At 37.8% G+C, this 23,499-nt stretch overlaps 3 protein-coding genes across 3 annotated transcripts; all 3 read right to left on the minus strand.

The window, feature by feature from the left end:
- Positions 1–791: 791 nt before the first annotated feature.
- Positions 792–1,616, minus strand: LOC132639137 (uncharacterized). The gene is made up of 2 exons (XM_060355622.1): positions 1,347–1,616; positions 792–1,229 (listed from the first exon to the last, which is right to left on the minus strand). Exons 1-2 carry the CDS (start codon positions 1,614–1,616, stop codon positions 792–794), a joined length of 708 nt encoding a protein of 235 aa, XP_060211605.1.
- An 11,424-nt stretch (positions 1,617–13,040) lies between these two features.
- Positions 13,041–16,999, minus strand: LOC132642240 (uncharacterized). The gene is made up of 4 exons (XM_060359494.1): positions 16,863–16,999; positions 16,273–16,394; positions 15,250–15,519; positions 13,041–13,358 (listed from the first exon to the last, which is right to left on the minus strand). The coding sequence occupies exons 1-4, from the start codon at positions 16,875–16,877 to the stop codon at positions 13,319–13,321; spliced, it is 447 nt and encodes a 148-aa protein (XP_060215477.1). The 5' UTR covers positions 16,878–16,999; the 3' UTR covers positions 13,041–13,318.
- Positions 17,000–18,300: 1,301 nt separating this feature from the next.
- On the minus strand, positions 18,301–23,160 carry LOC132639138 (protein SULFUR DEFICIENCY-INDUCED 1-like). The gene is made up of 5 exons (XM_060355624.1): positions 23,111–23,160; positions 22,599–22,695; positions 21,197–21,409; positions 20,182–20,337; positions 18,301–19,209 (listed from the first exon to the last, which is right to left on the minus strand). Exons 1-5 carry the CDS (start codon positions 23,158–23,160, stop codon positions 18,808–18,810), a joined length of 918 nt encoding a protein of 305 aa, XP_060211607.1. The 3' UTR covers positions 18,301–18,807.
- Positions 23,161–23,499: the final 339 nt, after the last annotated feature.

Consider the following 23,499-nt stretch of genomic DNA (forward strand, 5'->3'; position numbering starts at 1 on the left):
TGGTTAGGATAGGGTACAGTTTGGGTCGAGTGACTCAAAAACCTCTCGGAGCACGACACATTTCAATCAATCACAACACTCATCCCTTAAAACTTTTCCACCTTTTTTTTTTTTTAAAGATAACCCTTTCACCTTTTAACCGACTTTCTCATTACAAATTTTCCAACCATCATCGCCGAACTTAGGCTTTTAGCCTGTGTTTACACTTTCAAAGTACTCCGGAGGTAGGATTCCAATAGATAGATCAAACGAAATAAAAGGTTAAGGTTTGTAACTTGGTTGCCAAATAAAAAGGTTCAAGGCTCAAAGAGGTTGACTAGGGAAAATATGCATAGGGTAGGCAATTTTAAGGTTTTAGTGACAATCCAAAGAAAGCCTAACATCCTTTTTCGAGCAAGGTGTAGTTTAGGATTTCGCCTTGATATACTTTCCGGGCAAGTTCTAGATCACAATTATGTACAAGACACGAATGATAAAAACCTCACACAGATAGCACATGAATTACTACACTATTTTCTAATTGCTTCCCAACCAGATCTTCGCGGCCAATACATCCTTATCAGCAAACAAGAAAATGTTTTTTTTTATAAATATGCCATAACTGATTAAACTGTCACTATACAAGTCACGTTGCTTTGTGCTACTTTAATCCAAAAGCTAAAAAGAAAACATAACTACAGCAGCACCCCCAACAAAAACATATACTCTCACCCCCAACAAAAAAATATATGCTATGTCCCCATATGCATCTACTACACAAAATCAGGAGGTAAGAAGCTCACTGAGACACCTTAAGCGTCCGGACGATCAGCCGGAGGAGCATGAATCGGGAAAGCCGGGATTATTTCCAATGGTGGTATGAGGTTAGGCGATCCGGTCAAAGTCTCCTGAATGGGGTCGGAGGTGCCAATCCCACTGGACTGTGTGGGATCATCGTCTGTGCCTACGGTCCCAAGTTGCTCCTCTATTGACCTCTGTACCCCCACCATGGTGTCTACATCTTCTCGATCAACTCCAGCCGCCAAGGCTTCCTTGCGAGCTCTATCCAACCTCTGATTCTCATCATCATCCTCATACTCACCCTCATCTTCTTCTTCTGCCTCTTCTTCAGCCTCCTCGGAAGCAATGTCATCCTGCGGCTCAGCGGGCTTTTTGGAGAAAAGTTCTGCCGCTGAGGGTAAGATAGGGCCAATGTGGGATGGATCAAACTCCCGACTCGCTGCACGGGCCTGTGCCAGGTCAGCTCAGATGGAGGGTGAGTCCTCCACACGACCACCCTCGACTCGCGCCAAGCGAAGCTCGATTGACTTCAACCGATCATTTAATTTATTTTGTTCTCTTTTGACCTCTTCAAGGGCTGCAGCCTGTGGAGCCAATGCTAGCTCAATGGCATCCTTGATGAACCCAGGCAGCTCATTCACCAATTTGTTTACCTTAGCGTCCGCAAGACGGATCAGACGCATGCCCTCCCTAGGAATATCGGTCCCCGGTGATGAAGCTGAGGGAGTGGCCCTGGAAGTGGAAGGGGCTGTGTTTGTGGCTGCTGCTGGCTCACCTGAAAGCTCAGGACCCAAGGGGGCGGCAGGAACGGTTGGGCTCTGACGCGAAGTGTCCATAATGTGTGGGTCTAACTCGGTAACTGATTCCGTGGGTGCTCAGCCTTTTTCCTCCGTCTGGTCCCAGGTTCAAGTCTGGTGATGTCTATCGTTTGATCCGCTATCAAGGGTATATCAATCCTTTCAAACGGAGGGACCCCAGCTTTCCGACAAAAGGCAGTGATCATGCAAGGAAAGGGCAAAGATGTATTTTTATGATGAGCTCGTTCCTTAATATCGTGTTGGATGATCTCTCCCAAGTTGACCGGATACCTTGACATGAGAGAGGCGATTAGAACTTCCTTGTCGACGGAAAACATAGTATCATTCTTGGAAGGCAGGATTCTGGAGGATATGATGGACAACCATAACTTAGCTTAAAGGCTGAGGGTACTCTTGTGGATGATAATCGCTGGGTCTATCCAGTCTGGTGTCCCAGTCGAAATCACTGACGCTGCCCACTCACGATAATCAACTGGAACTTCCTTTCTTCGAGTGTATTCAGAATAGGCAGGTGGCCATTGCCCCCTCAATTCGTCTTCCCGGTGCCCACAAATGTATGAATTTATTTCCTCGGCGGAACAGTCCACCTCAACACCCCTCATCGACACCCAATTAATGTGATCGATTGATTTTTTGGGTTGCCGACGCACTCATTTGCTGTTCAACAAGGCCCCATAATTGGCATAGAACTCCCGTACTAACGTTTGACAGTAGTCTCCGGGAGGGTTCATGAACGATTCCCACCGCTGGGCTTGTAGTTTTTGTATCAATCCGGGGTATGACACCCGTAGCCCATTGCGGCTCACTTGTTTCTCCTCATGGAAACCCCGGGTGAGGTTACCATCCTTCTTAACCTTGCACCAAGCATAGTATAGTGCTTTGGACCCCTCAATAGCAAATCGGATTTCATGTTCGGCCTTTCATTGCCACCTTGCCACATCGACATCACTCTCCGGTTCCCCTGTTGCGGACCTAGCCGGTTGAGAGGCCCGTGGTGCATCCTGGGCTGTAGACGTCCCCTCTTCAGACTGAGGGACGTTGGTATCTGGGGTCTTTCGCTTTCGCGTACCGGCTGCTTGCTTCTCCGCTACAGGAGGAGTGTCCTTTGCTCGGTTAGTCCTTGCCATCCTGCAACCACACATGGAATACTATCTTTATGGTGTCCCGAAATGCAAAGTATAAGCCAAGAAGAAGTAAAACCAACAAATGATTTTTTATTTTTTTAATTTGTGTTGATGACACCATCTGCGAGTTCAACATGCGGTCCGCATGTTCAACATGCGTCACGCATATGGTCATCGCAAAACGTGACAAAGAATTGAAGTTTGTATATGCATTGCTATCACACTTTGCGTCACAACATGCGATTCCGCATGACTGACATGCGAGTCCGCATGACTGACATGCGAGTCGCATGTTGAACCGCAAAGTGTGACATCCATGTCCCATTTTTGGTACACCTTCTGTCACACTTTGCGATACAACTGTGACTCCGCATGTTTGACATGCGAGTCTCACTTTGTAACGCAAAGTGTGACACCTATGATTTTTCCCTCTAATTCACACCCGTTCACTCGTTCCACATCCAACCTCGGAACTTATTCCCTTAAGAGGGTTGTTACATCGTCTATCATTGGGGAAAGCGACGAATTCGAGCAGGAATAACAATACGGAATAAGAAATTAAGATCTTTGGGACATTTTGTCAAGCATGAAGTAGGCAATATCAACACAAGCGATTTGTCTAAATATTTCGATTCCTCCCTAACACCTACCCAACAGGTAAACGAGAAAGCCTTCATTCTCGGGTAACACACCACATACGTATCTAACACTGACAAGATATCCATCAATCATTGATTTCAAATGTCGGAACAAAGCAAGAAATATTTAGGAACACATCAAGATAGACATCAATCACTGAGTTCATAGGATCATTAGAATGTATTTAGCATTAGTATCCAATTCTTACCACCTGTCATCAGGGTAAAAGAGTCTGTACCTGAACTCCACAGAAAATGAAGAAATGAGTGCTTTGTTCCACAGTCGATCTTTAGAGGCACACAATCAAAGGGGATTTTCAGTTGTTGATTTGCAATAAGAGCAGATGGAAGAGAGAAAGAAGGAGATGAAACGGTGGAGAGGGAGAATTGAAACTGATGGAAAACGTGGGAATCGATTAATTTTAAAAGAAATGAAAAGGGCCGGGTCGGGTCGGTTGACCCGCGCCTCACTTACCTTTGGCACACTATGCGGCAAATTATGCGTCCCGCATGTTGAACTTGCGGGACTGCAGTATAACCGCATTGTGTGTCAGAGCGTGACTAATTCCACAATTATTGTGGCAGCAGTTGCGACTTCACCTGCGGTGTCGCATGTTGAACATGCGAAGATGCAGTGACGCCGCAAAGTGTGTTTTTTTTTTTTTTTTTTTTAAAACTTGGGCATGCTCCCTTGATCAGTCCTTGTATAAATCCCATATCGTCCCAATCACTGAAACAACAAAACAAACACAAAACAACGTACATGTATACCACAAAACAAAAAAAATCAAAACATAAAAATACCAGCTTGGGTTGCCTCCCAAGAAGCGCTTGATTTTTACGTCGCGGCACGACGTGAGGACTTTTGCTTCATGGTTCATTGAGGTAGATCTCCTCAATACTCTTTGTCTGCAACTCATTCGGGAGGCCCAAATACTGCTTAACCCGCTGTCCATTCACCTTGATACGATATCCATTCGGACAAGCGATTTCGATCGCTCCATGCGGGTACACTTGTGTTACTTAAAAGGGCCCGGACCATTTGGATTTCAATTTTTCAGGAAACAACCTGAGCCTTGAATTAAACAACAATACACGATCCCCGGGGCTAAATTCTCTTGACAAGATCTTTTTATCATGGAAGTGTTTCATGCGGGCCTTGTAGAGTGCAGAGCTCGCATATGCTTTAAGTCGAAATTCATCGAGCTCGTTAATCTGCTCCAACCTCAAGTTTGAGGCATCACCCCATTCTAGATTCAACTTTTTCAAGGCCCACAATGCCTTATGTTCGAGTTCCACCGGAAGATGACAAACTTTTCCAAATGCCAATTGATATGGAGACATGCCAATTGGGGTCTTGTAGGCTGTTCGGTATGCCCATAGAGCATCATCCAATTTCTTTGACCAATTAGTCCGGTTAGCATTCACTGTTTTGGAAAGTATGCTCTTGATCTCTCTATTTGAAACCTCAACTTGGCCACTTGTTTGGGGATGATACTGGGTGGCAACTTTATGTTTGACCCCATACTTCTCAAGAAGAGTTTTGAATAATCGATTGCAGAAATAAGAGCCCCCGTCACTAATGATTGCCCTTGGAGTTCCGAACCTTGAGAAAACATACCTTTTCAAGAATGTAGTGACACTTCTTCCTTCATTATTGGGGAGCGCGATGACTTCCACCCATTTGGACACGTAGTCTACTGCCACCAGAATGTACTTGTTGCTGTAGGAGCTTACAAATGGACCCATAAAATCAATGCCCCATACATCAAACAATTCGACCTCAAGAATCGGGGTCATCGGTAGCTCATGCCTCCTCGAGATGCCTCCATGCCTTTGACATTGATCACAAGCTTTCACAAAATCATGTGCATCTTGATAGATTGTAGGCCAATAAAAGCCACTTTGCAGAACCTTAGCTGCCGTTCTTGCACTACTATGGTGTCCACCAACCGGTGATGAGTGACAAGCTTCGATGATGGGCATCATTTCTGCTTCAGGTATGCACCTCCTTATGATGTTGTCGGCGCAAACCCTGAATAGATACGACTCGTCCCAATAGAATTTCCGGGCATCACTCAAAAACTTCTTCTTTTGGTTGGAGTTCAAATCCTCCGGCATGATATCACTGGCATGGAAGTTAGCAAAATCGGCATACCAAGGGATCATGTCTTGTGACCCAGCCATTACTTGCTCATCCGGAAATGACTCATTGATTTCTAGGCCATCCAATGAACTCCCACCCTCTTCAAGACGAGATAAGTGATCCGCCACTTGATTTTCACACCCCTTTCTATCTTTAACTTCAAAGTCAAACTCTTGCAAGAGAAGGACCCAACGTATCAACCTCGGTTTTGCATCTTTCTTTGTCATGAGGTAACGTAGGGCTTCATGATCGGTGTGAACAATCACATGGGTGCCTAACAAATAAGCCCGGAACTTCTCGAAAGCAAACACAATAGCGAGTAACTCTTGTTCGGTGACAGTGTAATTTATTTGGGCACCGTTCAGAGTCTTTCTTGCGTAGTAAATTGGGTGGAAGATCTTATCACGCTTTTGGCCAAGAACAGCCCCCATGGAAAATTCACTTGCATCACACATCAACTCAAAGGGTTGAGACCAATCCGGGGCAATGATGATAGGAGCCGATGTGAGTCTCTCTTTCAAAACCTCAAATGCCTTCAAACAAGCCTCATCAAATACAAACTTCGACTCCTTCTCTAACAATTTGCATAGAGGGTTGGCTATTTTCGAGAAATCCTTGATGAATCTTCTATAAAACCCAGCATGCCCGAGGAAGCTACGAACACCTTTAACAGAAATTGGAGGGGGAAGCTTAACAATAACCTCAATTTTGACCTGATCAACCTCAAGCCCCTTTTTCGAAATCTTGTGTCCTAAGACGATGCCTTCTCTAACCATGAAGAGGCACTTCTCCCAGTTTAGAACCAAATTTGTCTCTTCACATCGTTTCAATACTTGGGAAAGATGCTGCAAGCATTCATCAAAGGAATCCCCAACCTCGGAAAAGTCATCCATGAAGATTTCAATGGACTCCTCAACCATATCGGAGAAAATAGACATCATGCAACGTTGAAATGTTGCGGGGGCATTACATAACCCAAAAGGCATTCTCTTGAAAGCAAAGGTCCCAAAAGGACAAGTGAAGGTGGTTTTCTCTTGATCCTCGGGAGCAATGGTGATTTGGTTGTACCCGGAATACCCATCAAAGAAGCAATAATAATCTCTGCCCGCAAGCCTATCAAGCATTTTATCCATGAATGGCATTGGGAAGTGGTCCTTTTTGGTCCACTTATTCAGCTTCCGATAATCCATGCAAACACGCCATCCGGTAACCTTGCGAGTGGGAATCAACTCATTTTTATCATTAGCAACCACGGTGATTCCACCCTTTTTTGGTACGCATTGAACCGGACTCACCCATGAGCTATCCGAAATGGGGTACACAACCCCAACATCTAACCACTTGATTATCTCAACCTTTACGACCTCTTGCATAGGAGGATTTAACCTCCTTTGATGTTCAACGCTTGTCTCACAGTCTTCATCAAGCTGAATTTTATGAGTACAAATACCGGGTGGAATCCCTTGAATATCCGCAATACTCCACCCAATAGCTTTTTTGTATCTTCTCAAGATCACCATCAACCTCTCTCTTTGCTCATCCGTCAACCGGGCAGATATAATCACGGGCAATGTGTTGTTGGGTCCGAGAAACTCATACCTTAAATGTGACGGAAGAGGTTTGAGTTCCAAAGTAGGAGGTTCAATAATTGAAGGTTTTGCAGGAGGAGTTGCTCGGTTTTCCAGGTCAAGATCGAGTCTCTTTGGATTAAGGTGGTAGGACCCCATTCCAATCAATGCATTGACCATCTCCTCAAATTCTTTTTCGTCGTCCCCTTCATAGTTCAATATCACCGCAGCCAACATATCACCTAAATGCACATGTTCTATGGTTGTCTCCATTGCTTCATCAATCGTGTCAATAACCGACACAACACTCATATCCGCCGGTTGTTTCATTGACTTGCAGATATGGAAAGTGATCTCTTCATCATTCATTCTAAATTTTAGATCACCTCTCTCCACATCCACTAGGGCACGCCCCGTCGCTAAGAATGGTCTTCCCAAGATTATGGGAACTTCAAAGTCAACTTCACAATCCAAGATCACAAAATCGGCTGGAAAAATAAATTGATCCACTCTCACAAGCACATCATAAAGAATACCAATAGGCCTCTTTACGGTTCTATCCACCATAAGCAATCTCATCGTGGTAGGATGAGGGATGCCCAATCCCAACTTGTTGAATATAGAAAGCAACATCAAATTGATGCTTGCTCCAAGATCACATAAAGCCTTTGAAAACTTGTATTTACCGATGGTGCATGGAATTGTGAATGCTCCGGGGTCTTCTTTTTTGTGCACCAAAGCTTTGGTGATGATTGCACTACAATGATGAGTGCCCCCCAATGTTTCATTGCTCGGACTCCTTCTTTTGGTCACGAGATCTTTCATGAACTTCGCATAACCGGGCATTTGTTCAAGTGCCTCAACCAATGGGATATTTATTGAGATCTCCTTTAATCGTTCGATGAACTTGAGGAATTTTCCATCTTCCGCCTTCTTTGCCAATCGTTGGGGAAAAGGAGGGGAAGGCCTCATAACGGGCGGTGAAGCCCTTGGTACCTCCTCCGCCGCTTCCTTGCTTTCCGAGGCATTTTCGATTTCCGGAAGGTCCTTGTTAACAATGGGCTTTTCAATTCCAGCCCGCATATTCTTTGGGTTCAGTTCTTCTTCAATAACCATGGGTTCTTCAACCATTTTCTCTTCATCACCCAACACATTCTCTTTCACCAACGCCTTTTCCCCAATTGTTTTGCCACTCCTAGTAGTAATTGCATTGCATTTATGATCACCATCATTCCTTGGATTTGCAACTGTGTCACTAGGGAGTGAGTCTTTCTGCCTTTGGTTTAGGATAGCCGAGATTTGGCCAAGTTGAGACTCCAATTGTTTAATGGAGGTGGAATATGAACTCACAACTTGACCCATGGATTTGACTCATCTCTAGTCTCCTTGCAAAAGGTGTCGGTGGATTCTACTTTCCTCAATACCCTTGCCAACATATCTTCAATTTTTGAACTAGCGGGGTCGCTATTGGGCGGTTGACCAGAGCTTGGTTGATTTCCCTTTGGAGGGACATACGGATTTGTGCTCCGATGATTGTTGTAATTGCTATTGTAACCCCCTTGATTGTTGCCACGATTATCTCTCCAATTAGAGTGACCTTGTTCTTTGTTCCAACCTTGATTCCCTTGACCTTGCCGCCAAGATCCTTGATTCGGACCTTGGTAGTTTGGACAGGAACCCTCCCTTAGATTGTTGACATAACTCGCTTCCTCATCATACATTTGGAAACATTGCTCATCCGGAGGACCCCCTTCACAGGTTTCTACAGCGTTCACCTTTTTGCTTCCGCCACCCATGACATGTTTTGTCAGAAGGTCCATTTGGGTGACCAGTTTAGCCATGGACTCATCTCTCTCTTCCTCCTTCTTAATCATCTCACGAGTGAGCACATGTTTGGAGGAACTTCCTCCACCTACTTCCGAATCCCTAGTGTGCCATGCTTCATTAGTCTCGGTCAATTTATCCAACAATTCACAAACGGTGGCATAAGAGTTATCCATAAGAGACCCCTCTACAATGTTGTTTGCCACTGATTTGTTGACCGAATCTAGAGATCTATAAAATGTTTGTAGAAGAACACCATCGGGCAACCCATGCTTGGGACAGCTTTTGACTTTCTTTTTAAAACGAGTCCAAGTTTCATGGAGAGGCTCATCAGGAAGTTGACGAAAGTTGTTGATTTCGTCACGGAGTTGTAACATCCGCGATGGAGGGAAGAACTTCTTGAGGAATGCTTCGGTCAGTTCCTCCCAAGTAGTAATGGATCCGGAAGGAAGATCATCTAACCAAGCTGTGGCTTCCCCCGTTAGAGAGTACGGGAAAAGTCGTAGTCTGACTGTTTCAATTGAGACGCCCGAATGCACATTGGTAGAACAGACCCCAAGAAAGTTCCTAAGGTGCCTATTCGGGTCTTCTTTGGGTAGACCACCGAACAGGCCCTTAGTGTTGAGCAGGTGCAGCATTGTGTTGGTTATATGGAAACTCGAGTTTCCAATTAAAGGTGAGGGCTAAATTGCAGCTGCATAGCCTGCCCCCGCAGCTTCTTCACCAACCGCTACTGGTGGATTTTGGACAGGAATACCATCCTCATCCATATTGCCTGCACAACAAACAACAACAAAATGGAAATAAGAAAAGAAATAAAGACTAAAAGTAAAGTTTTACACTAATTAGTAAATTTCTAGACCGTAATCCCCGGCAACGGCGCCAAAATTTGATACGCCCAAATTACACCCTTTTTATCAGGAGTAAGCGGTCGTTGTCAAATATAGAACCCAACAAGGTTGGGGTCGAATCCCACAGAGACTACAGTGAAGAAATAGACGTATCAAGTGTAACGCTCGACTTTTAGTCTAAATTTCGAGGACGAGGGGATATAATGATATTGGGTTTAATGATTGGTTACTGACAATTAAATGATATTGTAATGAGATGCAAACTATTAGAGAGAGTGACTAAGGTTGTGGTTCCAATGGAAAGTAATGTGAGTGGGTATCAATTTAACCTCTTCAAATGTGAGATGCGATTAACACTGGATTGCTTAAGTTTATTAAAAGTCCTTCGACCAAATTAATAAAGATCATTACTAAGCTTTCTCAAGCCTTAGAATGTGAACCATGTATACATCCAATACGCTACAGGTTAGCCATCCTATCTCTAGCTCAAGCTATTAGGTGGGTATATTGACCCAAATCCTTGCTATCTAACCCTTTTCCTAACTTCCACCCCCTTTCTCAAGCAAGGTGAAAGTGATTAGGCACAAATGATGTTTGCAACCATCAAGAGATATTAAGGTACGAAGAGTAGATGAAATGCATCATCAACATACAAATAAGGTGCGAATATGAAACCCAATCACATTACTAACACATTTGGTCCCACAACCTTAGCTAATGAGATTAGCTAGACATTTGCATTAAGTAAGAAACAAAGATACATAATGTAGTCATAATGCTTACAAAGTTTGTTGGGAAAAAGCTCAAAATAAAGTCCAAGATTCTTCTTTAAAGCTTCAACAACCAGACATAAATGCTTTCCCCCCAAAAAGACATTATCAAGTGCAGAGAATGTCCTTGTCAGAACCCTAATTAGCTATTTATATCTCCAAAAAATGTGCACAAAATTAGACAAAAGTACCCCTGCAGATGCAACATGCGTCTCGCACAGTGTACCGCATGTTCAACATGCGAGACGCATGTCGTGCTCAGCCGCCGCACCTTGTGCTTTTGCTTTCAAGCTTCCCAGATTTCTGGCACAAGTTGCGTGAGCATTGTTGTACCGCATGTTGAACTCGCAGGTTGCACAACTTTTCATTTCTCTTCTTCAGTGACTGTCACTCTTTGCGGTGATAATGTTGTGCCGCATGTTGAACATGCGGACCGCATGTTGGACTCGCATATGGCACACTTTTCATTTCTCTTCTTCAGTGACTGTCACTCTTTGCGGTGATCATGTTGTGCCGCATGTTGAACATGCGGACCGCATGTTGAACTCGCAGGTTGCGCAACTCTTCATCCCTCTTCCTCAGCAGTCTATCACATTTTGCGGTGTGATTGTGGAACCGCAGGCATGACATGCGATTCGCATGTTGTGCAGTGTGTTCTTGTCCTATTTTGCTTCATTTTACTCCGTTATGCTTTCCAACTATCTTTTCCTACAAAATGACATAAACACAAGAAAAGTAACACCAAAAGTGCTTGAAGAGTTACAAAAGCTTAAGAGATTAGCATCGAATATCCCGTAGTTTCACGGCACATCATGAATGCATGCATATTGTCGAGTACTCCTTCAACACTTTTCATCTTCAGTGAAAACATGGATCATATTTAGTTGATCAATGCATTTTGGGAATAGGGATAAGTCACTATATTTATTAGTATGTTTTGGAGGGAAATATATTACAAAATCAGATTAAGGTTATAGTAGTGTTTTCACTAAGTGTGGCCATTATATAATTAGAACAACTTTTTTAAATGTCAGGGTGGAGCTAGATTGGAGAAAGAGTTTCAGTTGATCAGTCTCGGTCGCTGAAAAATTATAATGTGCAAATAGGGTAATTTTTTTTTTTTTTTTAATAGCGTTCAAATCCATTTTTTGCACGGATTACCCTTCAAAGGCATTGGTCTTTAATTTTTATCCTCTAATTGCTGGTCTTTAATTTTTGTCCTTCGCTTAAAAAAGTGACCTAAAATACCCGAGGTTCTGGGTTCGAACCCTCGCTCAGTAAGAAAAATAATTTCGGAAGGTAAGGCTTTGCAAAAATTCTGCATTATAAGGCAGAATTTGCCTTAAAATTTGGCCTCAAGGCAGAATCTAGTTATGCCTTATAGGACAAAATTTTGTCTTAAGGCAAAGGTTTGCCTTGTGAAATTTTGCAAGGCAGTTTTTTTTTTTTTTTTTTACTTAGCCGAGGTTCGAACCCAGAATCTTAGGGTATTTTAGGCAAAGGGCAAAAATTAAAGACCAACAATTTGAGGGGCAAAAATTAAAGACCACCCCCGAATAAGGGCAATCGTGCAAATTGTTCAAATCTCTTGACATGTGAGAAAAGTCTAGTAAAGTGGAAGATGGGTTAAAAAATTATTTTAAGTCGTATATTTAAATCTCACGCGTGATATTTTTGACCTTATATAAAATTCTGAATCCTCCAGCAATGTTCTAGCTTGTTTGGCCAAGCTTTTGGGAGACCATTAGCGCTAATTTTTTTCAAAAAATGCTTATTTTAAAAAGTTAGGGGTTTGACTAAGCTTTTGAGAGAACATAAGTGCTTCTGGGGAGTAGCAGAAGTTATTTTTCAAAAGTTAAAAAAAAGTAGTTTTTCCCAAAAAGTATTTTTTTGAAAAACACTTTTGAGAAAAAAGACTTAAAAGCACTTTTAAGTAGTTTTAAAAGCTTGAAATTCTAATTGATGCTCAAAAGTGTTTTTTATATTAATTAGCAAAACACAAACTGTTTACTTTTTTTTTAAAAGCACTTTTAAAAATAAATAAATTAAAATAAGCTAATTTTAAAAACTTGGACAAACACGCTAGTCTTGGCATGTGCTAAGACCAAGTATCAACAATTTCAGTCGAAGAACAAGCTTGAATCAAAATATTGGTATTCTCATTATTAGCGTGTACTAGTGGATGTTAATTTGTATCAGTTCGTTCAAAATATTCTATCATTCTCATTATAATATTTTTAAATTTCTTTGGCCAATTTCTCCAAATTTTCTTACAAAAACTCTAAATCGCTGAAAATTTAATCCAATCTATTATTTTTCTACTAAACTTACTTCAATGTGTCCTGTAGCTATATATAATGGAGAATGTGACAACAATTAATTAAACATAACCTCCCACAGAATTGTTTAATTATAAACTGCCATCCAAAAAGAAGTAAAAAGTTCACACTTCCTAATCAAAACCGCAAATTATTATTTAATAGTATATAGTTCGTATATTGACTACTATCAGAACCTGAAATACATGCTTAATCAAATAAAATGGCAATTAAAGAAAAAGCTAATGTAGTACAAAATCTCCAAAATCCAACAACATGAAATTGATCAGAACTATAATAAATAAATAAAAAAAGTGAAAAATAGACACATCCCAAATTAATAAAGGAAGACAAAACCTACTCTCCTCTAATTTATGGCACTTTATTACAACATATATGGTGCCATGGGAGCAAAACTAAATTAGAAAAAAGGGAAACCTATTTTCAAAGGACTTGTGTGGTTAAACTTTCCAATTTTGTCTTAAGCTCCAACTGATTTCAGGGACTCAACTTTTCTTGGCCTGCCATAGTTTAAAAAAAAAACAAATTTAACATTTCAAAAGATTAGAAAAGAATGAGGGACCAAAATATATACTAACGTAGATAACAATTATGAACAACTTTCATAATATATTGTGGTTTTAAACATGTCATTTATAATGTCTAGGTGGTTATAGAAGTTTGTCATTAAGGTAAAATGAAAGTTTAAGGTAACTAATTTCTTTTTTTTTTTTTTTTGGGAACACACTATAAAAGAAACACATGAACTAGAATTGAAGTGGTTGAACCCCAAGTGAGTGAAGCACTTGCTTTAGGCTAGCTAAACTTTAGGCCTCAACAAGTTATTTAGTTAAATATATAATTTACACTATTCTATATATATATATATATATATATATATTTAATTAATTTCTTCCCCTCTTATATATATATATATATATATATATATATATATATATATTTAATTAATTTCTTCCCCTCTTATCCGTTATTGTAACCTAATTATTAGTTAATCAATCTTCTATTTTTCTCTATAGAGCTAATCTACCACATCTATCTAATTATTTTCTCTATTCATTTAATTAATTAAGCCTATCCACTATATAAGCCAACCTACTCTTGTTTATAATTATGTACCTACGAGGAAGTATAGAAATTGCAACAAAAAATTTAATATGTGGCAAAAACTTAGTTTTATTGTTGGCAAAGAACTTTTTTGTTGCCAAAGAATTTAATTTTGTTGCCAAATTATTGATTATTGTTGCAAAAAGTACTTTTGGCAACAAAAAAAAAAAAGTTGTTGCATGTTGTTGCAATAACAGCCGTTGGGAAAAGTCTATGCAACAAAACAAAAAAAAATTATTGCCAAAAGTACTTTTTGCAATAATAATCAATCTATGGCAACAAAAATAATTTTGTTGCCGAATATATTTTTTCTTGTAGCCACTACAAGAAAGTATAGAAATGGCAACAAAAAATTTAACATTTGGCAACAACATAGTTTTATTGTTGGCAAATGAACTTTTTTGTTGCCAAAGAATTTAATTTTGTTGCCACAGTATAGATTATTATTGCAAAAAGTACTGATTATTATTGCAAAAAGTACTTTTGGCGACAACAAAAAAAATTGTTGCGCGTTGTTGCAATAACAGCCGTTGGGAAAAGTCTATGCAACAAAAAGTTTTATTTTTTCTTGCCAAAAGTACTTTTTTCAACAATAACCAATCTATGGCAACAAAAAAAAAATTGTTGCCAAATATATTTTTTCTTGTAGTGATCTTTATGAGTTTAACAATCAAGGTGCTGAAATAGGATCATCTCTTATCATTTTGAGCTTGCACTAATTTTCTTTTACTCTTATTTTATAAAATATAAATGTTTTAACAATATATGTATTTTTTAAAAGTTTTTACTAATTGACACGTGATACATGTGTGACGCACAAGATGCACGTGTGATGCACGCGCGATGTACGTATGGTGCATGCGGAAACTAGTTTTATTGAATAAACTTCAGACCTCTTATTAAGGTTTGACTTTAGACCATCAATTCTATTGAGCCGCCCATGAATCGAAGGAGTACTATATATCATCTAACTATGATTAGGGTATATCCGGTATGGAGGAAAACATTCTCTTAACTATATATGTTTGGTTGGTCAAAATGTTTTAGAAAATATTTTCTCTTGAAACAATATTTTTTGTTTTTTTACCAAACACTAGAAAATAAGTAAGAAACTCACTTATTTTCTAGGAAAACAATTTTGATGATCATCCATCATACAAAACACACACAAGTGATAATAAGTAAGAGTTTATATGTAAGACACATGTCTTACATTTATTTGTTTGGCGTACATAAACACCTCGCGTGGAAAAGTATTTTGTTTCCAAAAAAGAAAAGAAAGAGTACCTGGTGTAAGGGTCAAGGTCATATTGAGAATTAGGCTCTTGGATTCTGCCAATTTTCCTCAAGACAGACTTGTCAATATACTTGTTAGCAGAACCAGCCATTGCATCTGGGAAATCAACTTCAGCAAGGTTCTCTCTCTTCTTTTTTGTGACATAAACACCAGGACCATGAAACAACTGTTGTTTCATTGTGAAGAGGCATAATCCTATTGCCAATGATAATGTTCCACCCAATACATACACTGGTGCCATATCCCCATTCATAGAGAACCTTTAGAAAAAAAAAAAAAAGAATATTAAGAACGCATTGACAGTGTATAAAATACTTATACTTATTAGGTAATTAGAGGTGAATCTCTCGATAAATAATACATTTAATAGTAAATATGCTAAAAATGGTATTTAATCGGTTATCACAGTTTTTTTTTTTTTGATAAAGTAGAAAACTCTTTATTTTGTTAGTGTGTATAACTGAAATTATTATTTATAACTAAAAGTATTTTAAAAAGAGTTTAAGCTGTATATAGTCAGTCATAAAAAAAAAATTACACTAGCTATCAGGTTATATAAATGATATGATCTACAAGTAAGTCCTTTTAAAGTTAAATGTGGGATTTGTAATCTTGAAAATATTGAAATTGTACGGGAGAAAATCATGTTATCTTCTTTACAGTGCAAGTTTAAAATGAATCAATATTACTATGTCAAGATAAAATGTAAATATTACACATTATATTGGCAGATCAAGACCCTGTTTGACAAAACAAATGAAAGAGTTCCATTAAGGAGCATTAGGGCAATTGAAAAATAGAACTACAACATTTCCTTTACATATATTATCAGATCACTCAAATAATATCCACAAGTAAGTCTATTTAAAATGTGAGATTTGTAATCTTGAAAATAAGATAAGTTATCTGTTATAACACGTAAAGATAACTTAATGGTATAAAAATTACTTAGTGATGGCATATATAAGTTAAGCTAATTAAAAAATAGAAGTAGGAAAAACTAAGAGACTAACTTGGATTTGTGGGGTGTAGGATTGGCATGCGTAGAACCACCAGCAGTGGAAAATCTTGGAGCAGTTGAAGAAGCAAATGATCGATTTGCCTCCATGGCGTTCACCATGGATTTCCAATACCTCTGTCGCAACGAAGGCAATAATAAATACATAAGTTACCGTCAATATTAATAAAGAGAGTTTTTTGTGTTGATTATCAAGTAGTAACAATTATATCAAAGAATGTGATTACATTATAAGGTCTCAACTGAACAAATGACTTGATTCGATCTTTCCAATAGATACAGAGATTTAGATTGAACATCAAATATCTAAGTAATTCACTATAAGACATAAAATATTTCCCATATAAGGCAACAATAAATATTAGATCAGAGAATGCGGTTATATTATGAGGTCTCAAATGAACAAATGACTCGATTTGATCTTTTCAATAGACACCGAGATTTAGATTGAAAATGAAAACTCCTGTAATTCAGACTATAAGGCATAAAGAGTTGCCTGTAACAATTGTGATTATCACTTGACTTTAAGTTCAAAAAACAAAAAAATACGAAAGGAGAAAAATAGTATGGATTTTTTTTTCTTACTGTTCTGAAGGCCATTTTCACAGTGATGGAAATTGGAAGTATAGTTTCATACACAGAAATATAAGTTCAATTTTATTGAAAAGGAAATGAGTGTTGTTTAGTTCTACATATAGAGGAAAAAAGGAGGATGAGAGATTTGGGTGGTTAAAGAGGTCCTAAAAGAATGGTATAAAGGACAGGTAATCTTTAAATACTCGATATGTATGGAGAAGCATGAGATTTACGCAAGGAAGTTATTTTTTTTCTTCCTTTAAAGTTTAAATCTGAACAGATTATTTACGAACCAAAATAAATTTAGGGACTTTTACGTAATTATTTACGTGGCATAAGAAAATCCTGCCCCTATTCATTTACAAAATTCGTCCCGTAAAAAATTACATAACACAAATATATATGTTGTATATCGTCATGGTATACTATACAATTAATTCATTTAAAAGGAGTAATGGAAAAGGAAAAAAAAAAAACCTTAGCAACAAACTTATTGTTGAATCTTCATTTTTCTATTTGTTTCTATGGTCATTAGTTTAAACTTACTGCTGCCTTTTCTTTTTTCATTGGGCCGAGAGTCCATCGAAAACCATCTCTCTACCTTTACAAGGTAGGAGTAAGGTCTGCGTACACTCTATCCTCCTCAGACCCCATCTGGTAGGATTATACTTAGTAAGTTGTTGTTGTTGGTCATTAGTTTAAACAAAAAGTGAAAAAAATTAAAAGAAAAAACCTACTGAAAGTTACATTTTCCGTCTATTGTGACCCATTGGTTACCAAGGTCATACTTGTGTTGGATGTTCATGGGACAAAACAAAATTATATGACTTTGACACAAAAAATTTATAGTTATGTGATCATTTGAGGAATTTGCCCTTCTTCTTCGTTTAATAATGAACTAATTTATGTGAGAATTAACTCGGAGTGTTGGTCAAATTGACAAGTCAACAAGTGAAAAATGGAACAAATTGAAACAGACTGAGATTTAGTGTTCCCAACTTCTCTTGCCTAATCACTTTAATTTCCTCTGAATTCTCCTGAAAAAAAAGAAGAATAAAAAAGGAATTAAATTGAATCAATGGGAAAAAGAGATTCTAAAGATGGATTTTTTTTTTTTATCAAAAGAGATTCTAAAGATGGATTTTTTTTTTTATCACACCAAAGATGAATATTTGTGCATGAATGGAAATAAGGAGAGTATTTTTGTTGAAGAGAAAGATGGACATTATTTCATTTCATGTTTCTTTTGAACGTACCAAAGAGCTCATTCTTTTTAACACAATCAGAAATGAATCAATTGTAAAATGGTGAGGTGAATCAGAAAAAAATAAATTAACACACACTAATGCAACCAATTCTTTTTATCTGATCACGTAAGTTCCAATTACAAGTAATTCTTACACAGCAATCATAGATTGACCATTTACCGCCAATAAATGGTAAGATAAAGAACTTGAAGTTGTGGAGGAATATTGGTGGTGAAGCCTTGAAAGAACATTAGTGGCCTCCGCCAATTCTTTATCTTTATCTTAAAATGGTAAGATGACCATTTACCGCCAATAAAAGTTTATTCCACTGTCAGTGTAAGTTAAACTCAAATACCACCAAGGATTGACTAGAGGTCTCCAATGCAAGAAAAAATACTGTTAGGTTAGCACTTTTCCTTTTAATCAGCCTTATAAATCCACATTAATCTGGACCCACAATAGGTAACAAACAAAAAAAAAAAAAAAAACAAAGCTCGAACAAAAAAACCACTACCACCCACCCCTTAGGAGTACAAAGGAACACTGCACTAAGACTTTCAAATTGTTACAATAAAAACCCCGTGCCTAAAAAATTATGTGCATCTACTCTCTCACCCCGAGAACAACTACTCTATACTCAACTCAAGTGCCTATAACAAGTATGATTTTACACAACATTTTCAAAGGAAAAAAGGTTATTAAAGAGATCAACAAGCCAATTGATCTCTGTATGCTGATATCTCTTCAAAAATGGGAAGTCGTCTCGATCGAAATGGGACCATTTGGTTCATCAACTGATCAAGACCCTCAATAAACACATCTTCTAATATTAATTGTGAAGAATTAGATGAAGCAAATTTGAATGATTCCAACTCCTTCAACAACTCCATAGCACGAGTTTTCGACTTAGGATCATCTGAACCGGGGAGTACACCTTGTAAAATGTCTTCAAGAACCGTTCTTGCTTCATTAAATCGGGCTAATTTTATAAGACATAGGCATAGATTGCTGGCTTTGTAGGCATCAGGGTCAATTTGCTGAGCTTTGTGATAAACAACTTCAGCAGCTGCATAGTTTGTTTGTTGCATGTATGCCCATCCTAAGTTGCCCTGCATATTAATTCATGTTGAGAACTGTTAAAAGCTCAAATAGCAACATGATGTCCAACATTAATTAGCATTCATTGTCAAAGCTGATCACTAATAAGATAAAGAACTTGAAGTTGTGGAGGAATATTGGTGGTGAAGCCTTGAAAGAACAGCAAGAGAAAATAAGTCTGCAGGGGAGGAAGCAACTGGCTGTGGATTCGGTGGCAGAGGCAGAATTTTCATAGGGGAAGTCAAAATATCTAAAAAGTAAAAGAAAGAAAAAACTAAGAGGATTCAACAAATAGTATATATCATAAACTTTTTTTCCTTATCTATACAGTGTAATATTCCAACGAAGGGGTGTCGATTGACACCCGAATGGAGCCTTGAGAGAGCAAACTATGAGAGAGGAAGAGCCTAGGGGCTGAGTTTGTTGGCAGAGGCAAATTCAAAATTTAGAGTTAGTGAATTCAAATAAGTATGATCGTATATATACACACATTTGAACTTTTTTTTTTTTTTTTTTGCTTATACACACGTGGTTGAGCTGAAAAAAATGGATCCAGTTGAACCCACCGAACCGTCCCTAAATCGACATCTGTTTGCTGGCTGTAGTAGTTGTGAAGTTTTGAAAGTACATAATATGAGAGAGAAGATGGGTCAAATGGCATTTTGGAGACTAAAGTTCAAATTATTTAGGGAGAAAAAATACATTTAAAGGTGATTTGTTCTTATTTGAGCAAGTTTTGGTACGTAAAGTTATAACAAGTGATCGATGAATTAATTGAGACACGCAGTACTTAAGTGATTGATAGAACATCCTACCAGTTGAAAAAAGAATAGCAGGGTGATTTCACCTCTATTCAAGAGAGACAACAACCAAAGAGCACTAGAACTAGATAAGGCACTTATATTAATAATAAGACAAATTAGTTAAGGAGCTTTTCTAATTTAGCAACAGCTAGTAGTTTGAAAAATGAAAGGAGTAGGTACCAGTATCCTGGAGGTCTCTTGCTTGATGGTAACTTGGAACTTCTTTCCATGAGAGCGAGCAGTCTTAGTAGGTTTACCATTGAATGCTTCTCCTTGGTATATCATTCGTAGCTTTTCCTTCAACAATTCTATCTGCTCCTCTATTTTTCCACTTTTCTGTCACATTCATCAATTCACTTATAAGTATATTGGTAAATTTAAAGCCCTGCATCTTTCTAAAGGAGTATGCTTTAAAACATTGGTGTTTTGACCCAACCAAGGAACCCCATACAAGAAAGCATAAGGAGAATGGATGTTGAGGTATAACACAATTCAAAAAACTATTTCATGAGGTGAGGGTTGCTCAACATCATATAAGGAGACTAACGTATACCCTCACTAGGATATACTAACAGTCATGCATGTCTAGAACTGGACACCTGGAATGTAAATAGCATAATATAGGAGCTCAGCATTGGATATATCAAAAATATGGATGGATCTGCCTCTCATACTAAACAATTAATATTTTTAAAGACTAATGAAATGAGAATTGCCTAAAACCTTCAAAATCATACAACGAGACTGCAGTCCGTACCCCAATCAACGTGAGAATCTTAACAGAAAAGTTTGACGAATATCGTTCACATTAGGCATAATTGATGATACTTATAAACCAAATTTTGGGATGGATGTACTGTTTACCTACGAGTTTGCCAGAACTCAATAATATTTGTCAAAATTATGTATTTGCCTTAAAAATTCATTTAATATACAATTTAGAATCCAATAGCTCTAAAGGACTAGAATCTAGAACCATAAACCTCAAATCCTGGATTCGCCTCTAAAATAACTCATGTTCAACCGACTTGTCTTTCATCACTCATTTAAGATTGTTAGCATGTACCAAAAGTATCTTTTGAACTTGTAACCTAAACATATTATGACATTCCTATAATTATAAAAGCATATCATTTATGATAAAATAACAAGTTTAAAGTTGAAAAATATTAACAGGGGAGTTTTGTTTATGCACCTTGTATAAGTCGATAAGGACATTGTCCAATGATTCCTGTGTCTGTTTGGAGCATCGATATCTAAAGGACTTAATAGCTTCAATGGCCTCTTCAGCTTTATCTTGTTGTTTCATTACTACTGCCATATCTTTCAAAGCACTATCTACTCTATCTCCAGCATTTATTGCCTTCCAAAATAGAACTATAGCACCTTCTGGATCTTTCTCAACCAGCTGAAATTGACATAAGAAAAACAAGAATCATTGTTACAAAGATGCCTAAACAAATGCATTTGGATTTGTTGATTTCAAATTCTGTTGAGATTTAAAATGGGGTAATCCCAATAATATACAATCCAGCATAAAGTATTGCATCCACGGAGCCATATTTTTAATTACATCCGCATAGCTAACTTTTTTCTGCAACAGTGTTTATACACACGATATAGAATGTTACACAACATTATACACTTACTGTAGATAATGTATCAACTTGTATAAAAATGTATAATAATGTTTAAGGGTCATTTCGGGTAATATTAGAAATATGGGCCATTTTTCATTTTGTCATTTAAAGTCTACAACTTGAAACCTCTAAATGTTAATTATTAATCTATAAAGAATTTGAAATCCATCTATGCTTGGGCTTGTCAACTTAATTGTGGGTGTCAAGGGAACTGTATATTCTATAAACATGGGCCGATTACAGGTTTATGCGAACGCACTAGTTTCTGCTCAAATCCTGTATCCATATTAAAAACTTCATTGAATATATATAAATATATGGCTGTGAACTCAGTTATTATCGTATATTAACTTGATATCACTGTTGAAACTCATAAACTTTAAATTCTGAATCCGTCTCTATTTACAAATTAATTTTCTAGTCTTTGTAAGACAAGAAAGGGTAAGGTGGGTCAAGTTTATGGGTCGGATAGTCTAAAATGGTTGGTTTTACATTTTTTTTTTTGGCTTTTAAACATTGTATACCATATCATTAAATTATTACCTGAAATATATTTTCTGGCTAAGAGTATGTAATTTTGTTATAAAGCAAAGAAAAGTGACTTTTGTTACCCCATTTTCTATAATTGAATGGATCTTTTGCTACAAAATTATAAAAAGCGACTTTAATACATCATTTTCAATAGTTTTATTTTTTAAATGAAAGATTGAGCTGCAAAGAGTAGCTCCGGTAAGAAGAGAGAAAGTTTGATTGACAAGGACATTATGTGAATGGAAGAATTGACACAAATCTAATCTGAAGTATGTGTTGCGGCAAATTGAGTGACCATTATAAGTAATCAACTCCATATGATTCGTACTAATAATTAGAATAAAACATCCTTAAAATTCTCAGAATGAGTTTATGAAAAAAGATATTAATACAGTATACATAGCAACATCTTTAATTGTAACAAACCTGTGCATATTTTGCTCTGACATAAGGGCTATCCCCAAGGGGAAGCTTATAAATAACACGATAATTAGAATCAACTAGTAAATATGGAGTCCGGAGCCTAAAGGGTATAAAAATACACGGTATAAATCAAAAGGGGATAATAAAAAATTTACAGACCAAAACGGGTATAACGTGGAGCAGTCCACGTTATACCCCAAATTTTTTTTCCATTGTCAGAACGATCACGGAAAAATTAAAAAAAATAAATTAAAAGGTATAACATGGATCAGTCCACGTTATACCTTTCATTAATTTTTCCCCAGCGTTTTACAAATAGTTTGTAAGACGTTACCTCTATTTAAATCATATTCGGCTGTGTTTTTAATAAAAAAATTTTATTGATACAGAGTCCATGGTTGTTGTCTCTCTGGGGATGATGTTGAGTTTCGCTCCCAATTATACACCACCGGCAGAGTATGTTGAGCCTCCTACTGTGCAAGTGCCTCGTCATCAACGTCCTAATGTACTAAGACCTGCGGTTCTCCACTACAGTTGTCTCACGGATGATTACAGAAAGGATCATTCCAATTTGAACAGTCACCTAATTGCTACTACGTTGATACCATATATTATGGGCGATCCATACATCAGTATTAAGTCAGTTCAGCAAAAAAATAAAAGGATTGCATACGTTTACTCCTAGTTATAGAAAAGCACAAAAGAGGCGTAAGAAAGCTATTGAAATGGTATTTGGTGATTTTGAAACCTCTTTCAAGACATTGCCCCAATACATGGCTGCCTTAAAATATTTCAATCTGTGGACCGTTGTTGAGTGGGAGCACCAATCAACTACAATGCAAAGTGAACACATTTTCAAATTTCTGTCTGGGCTTATAAACCAAGCATCGATGGATTCAAAAGT

Source organism: Lycium barbarum, chromosome 5, assembly GCF_019175385.1.
Source record: "Lycium barbarum isolate Lr01 chromosome 5, ASM1917538v2, whole genome shotgun sequence".
Taxonomy (NCBI): Eukaryota; Viridiplantae; Streptophyta; class Magnoliopsida; order Solanales; family Solanaceae; genus Lycium; species Lycium barbarum.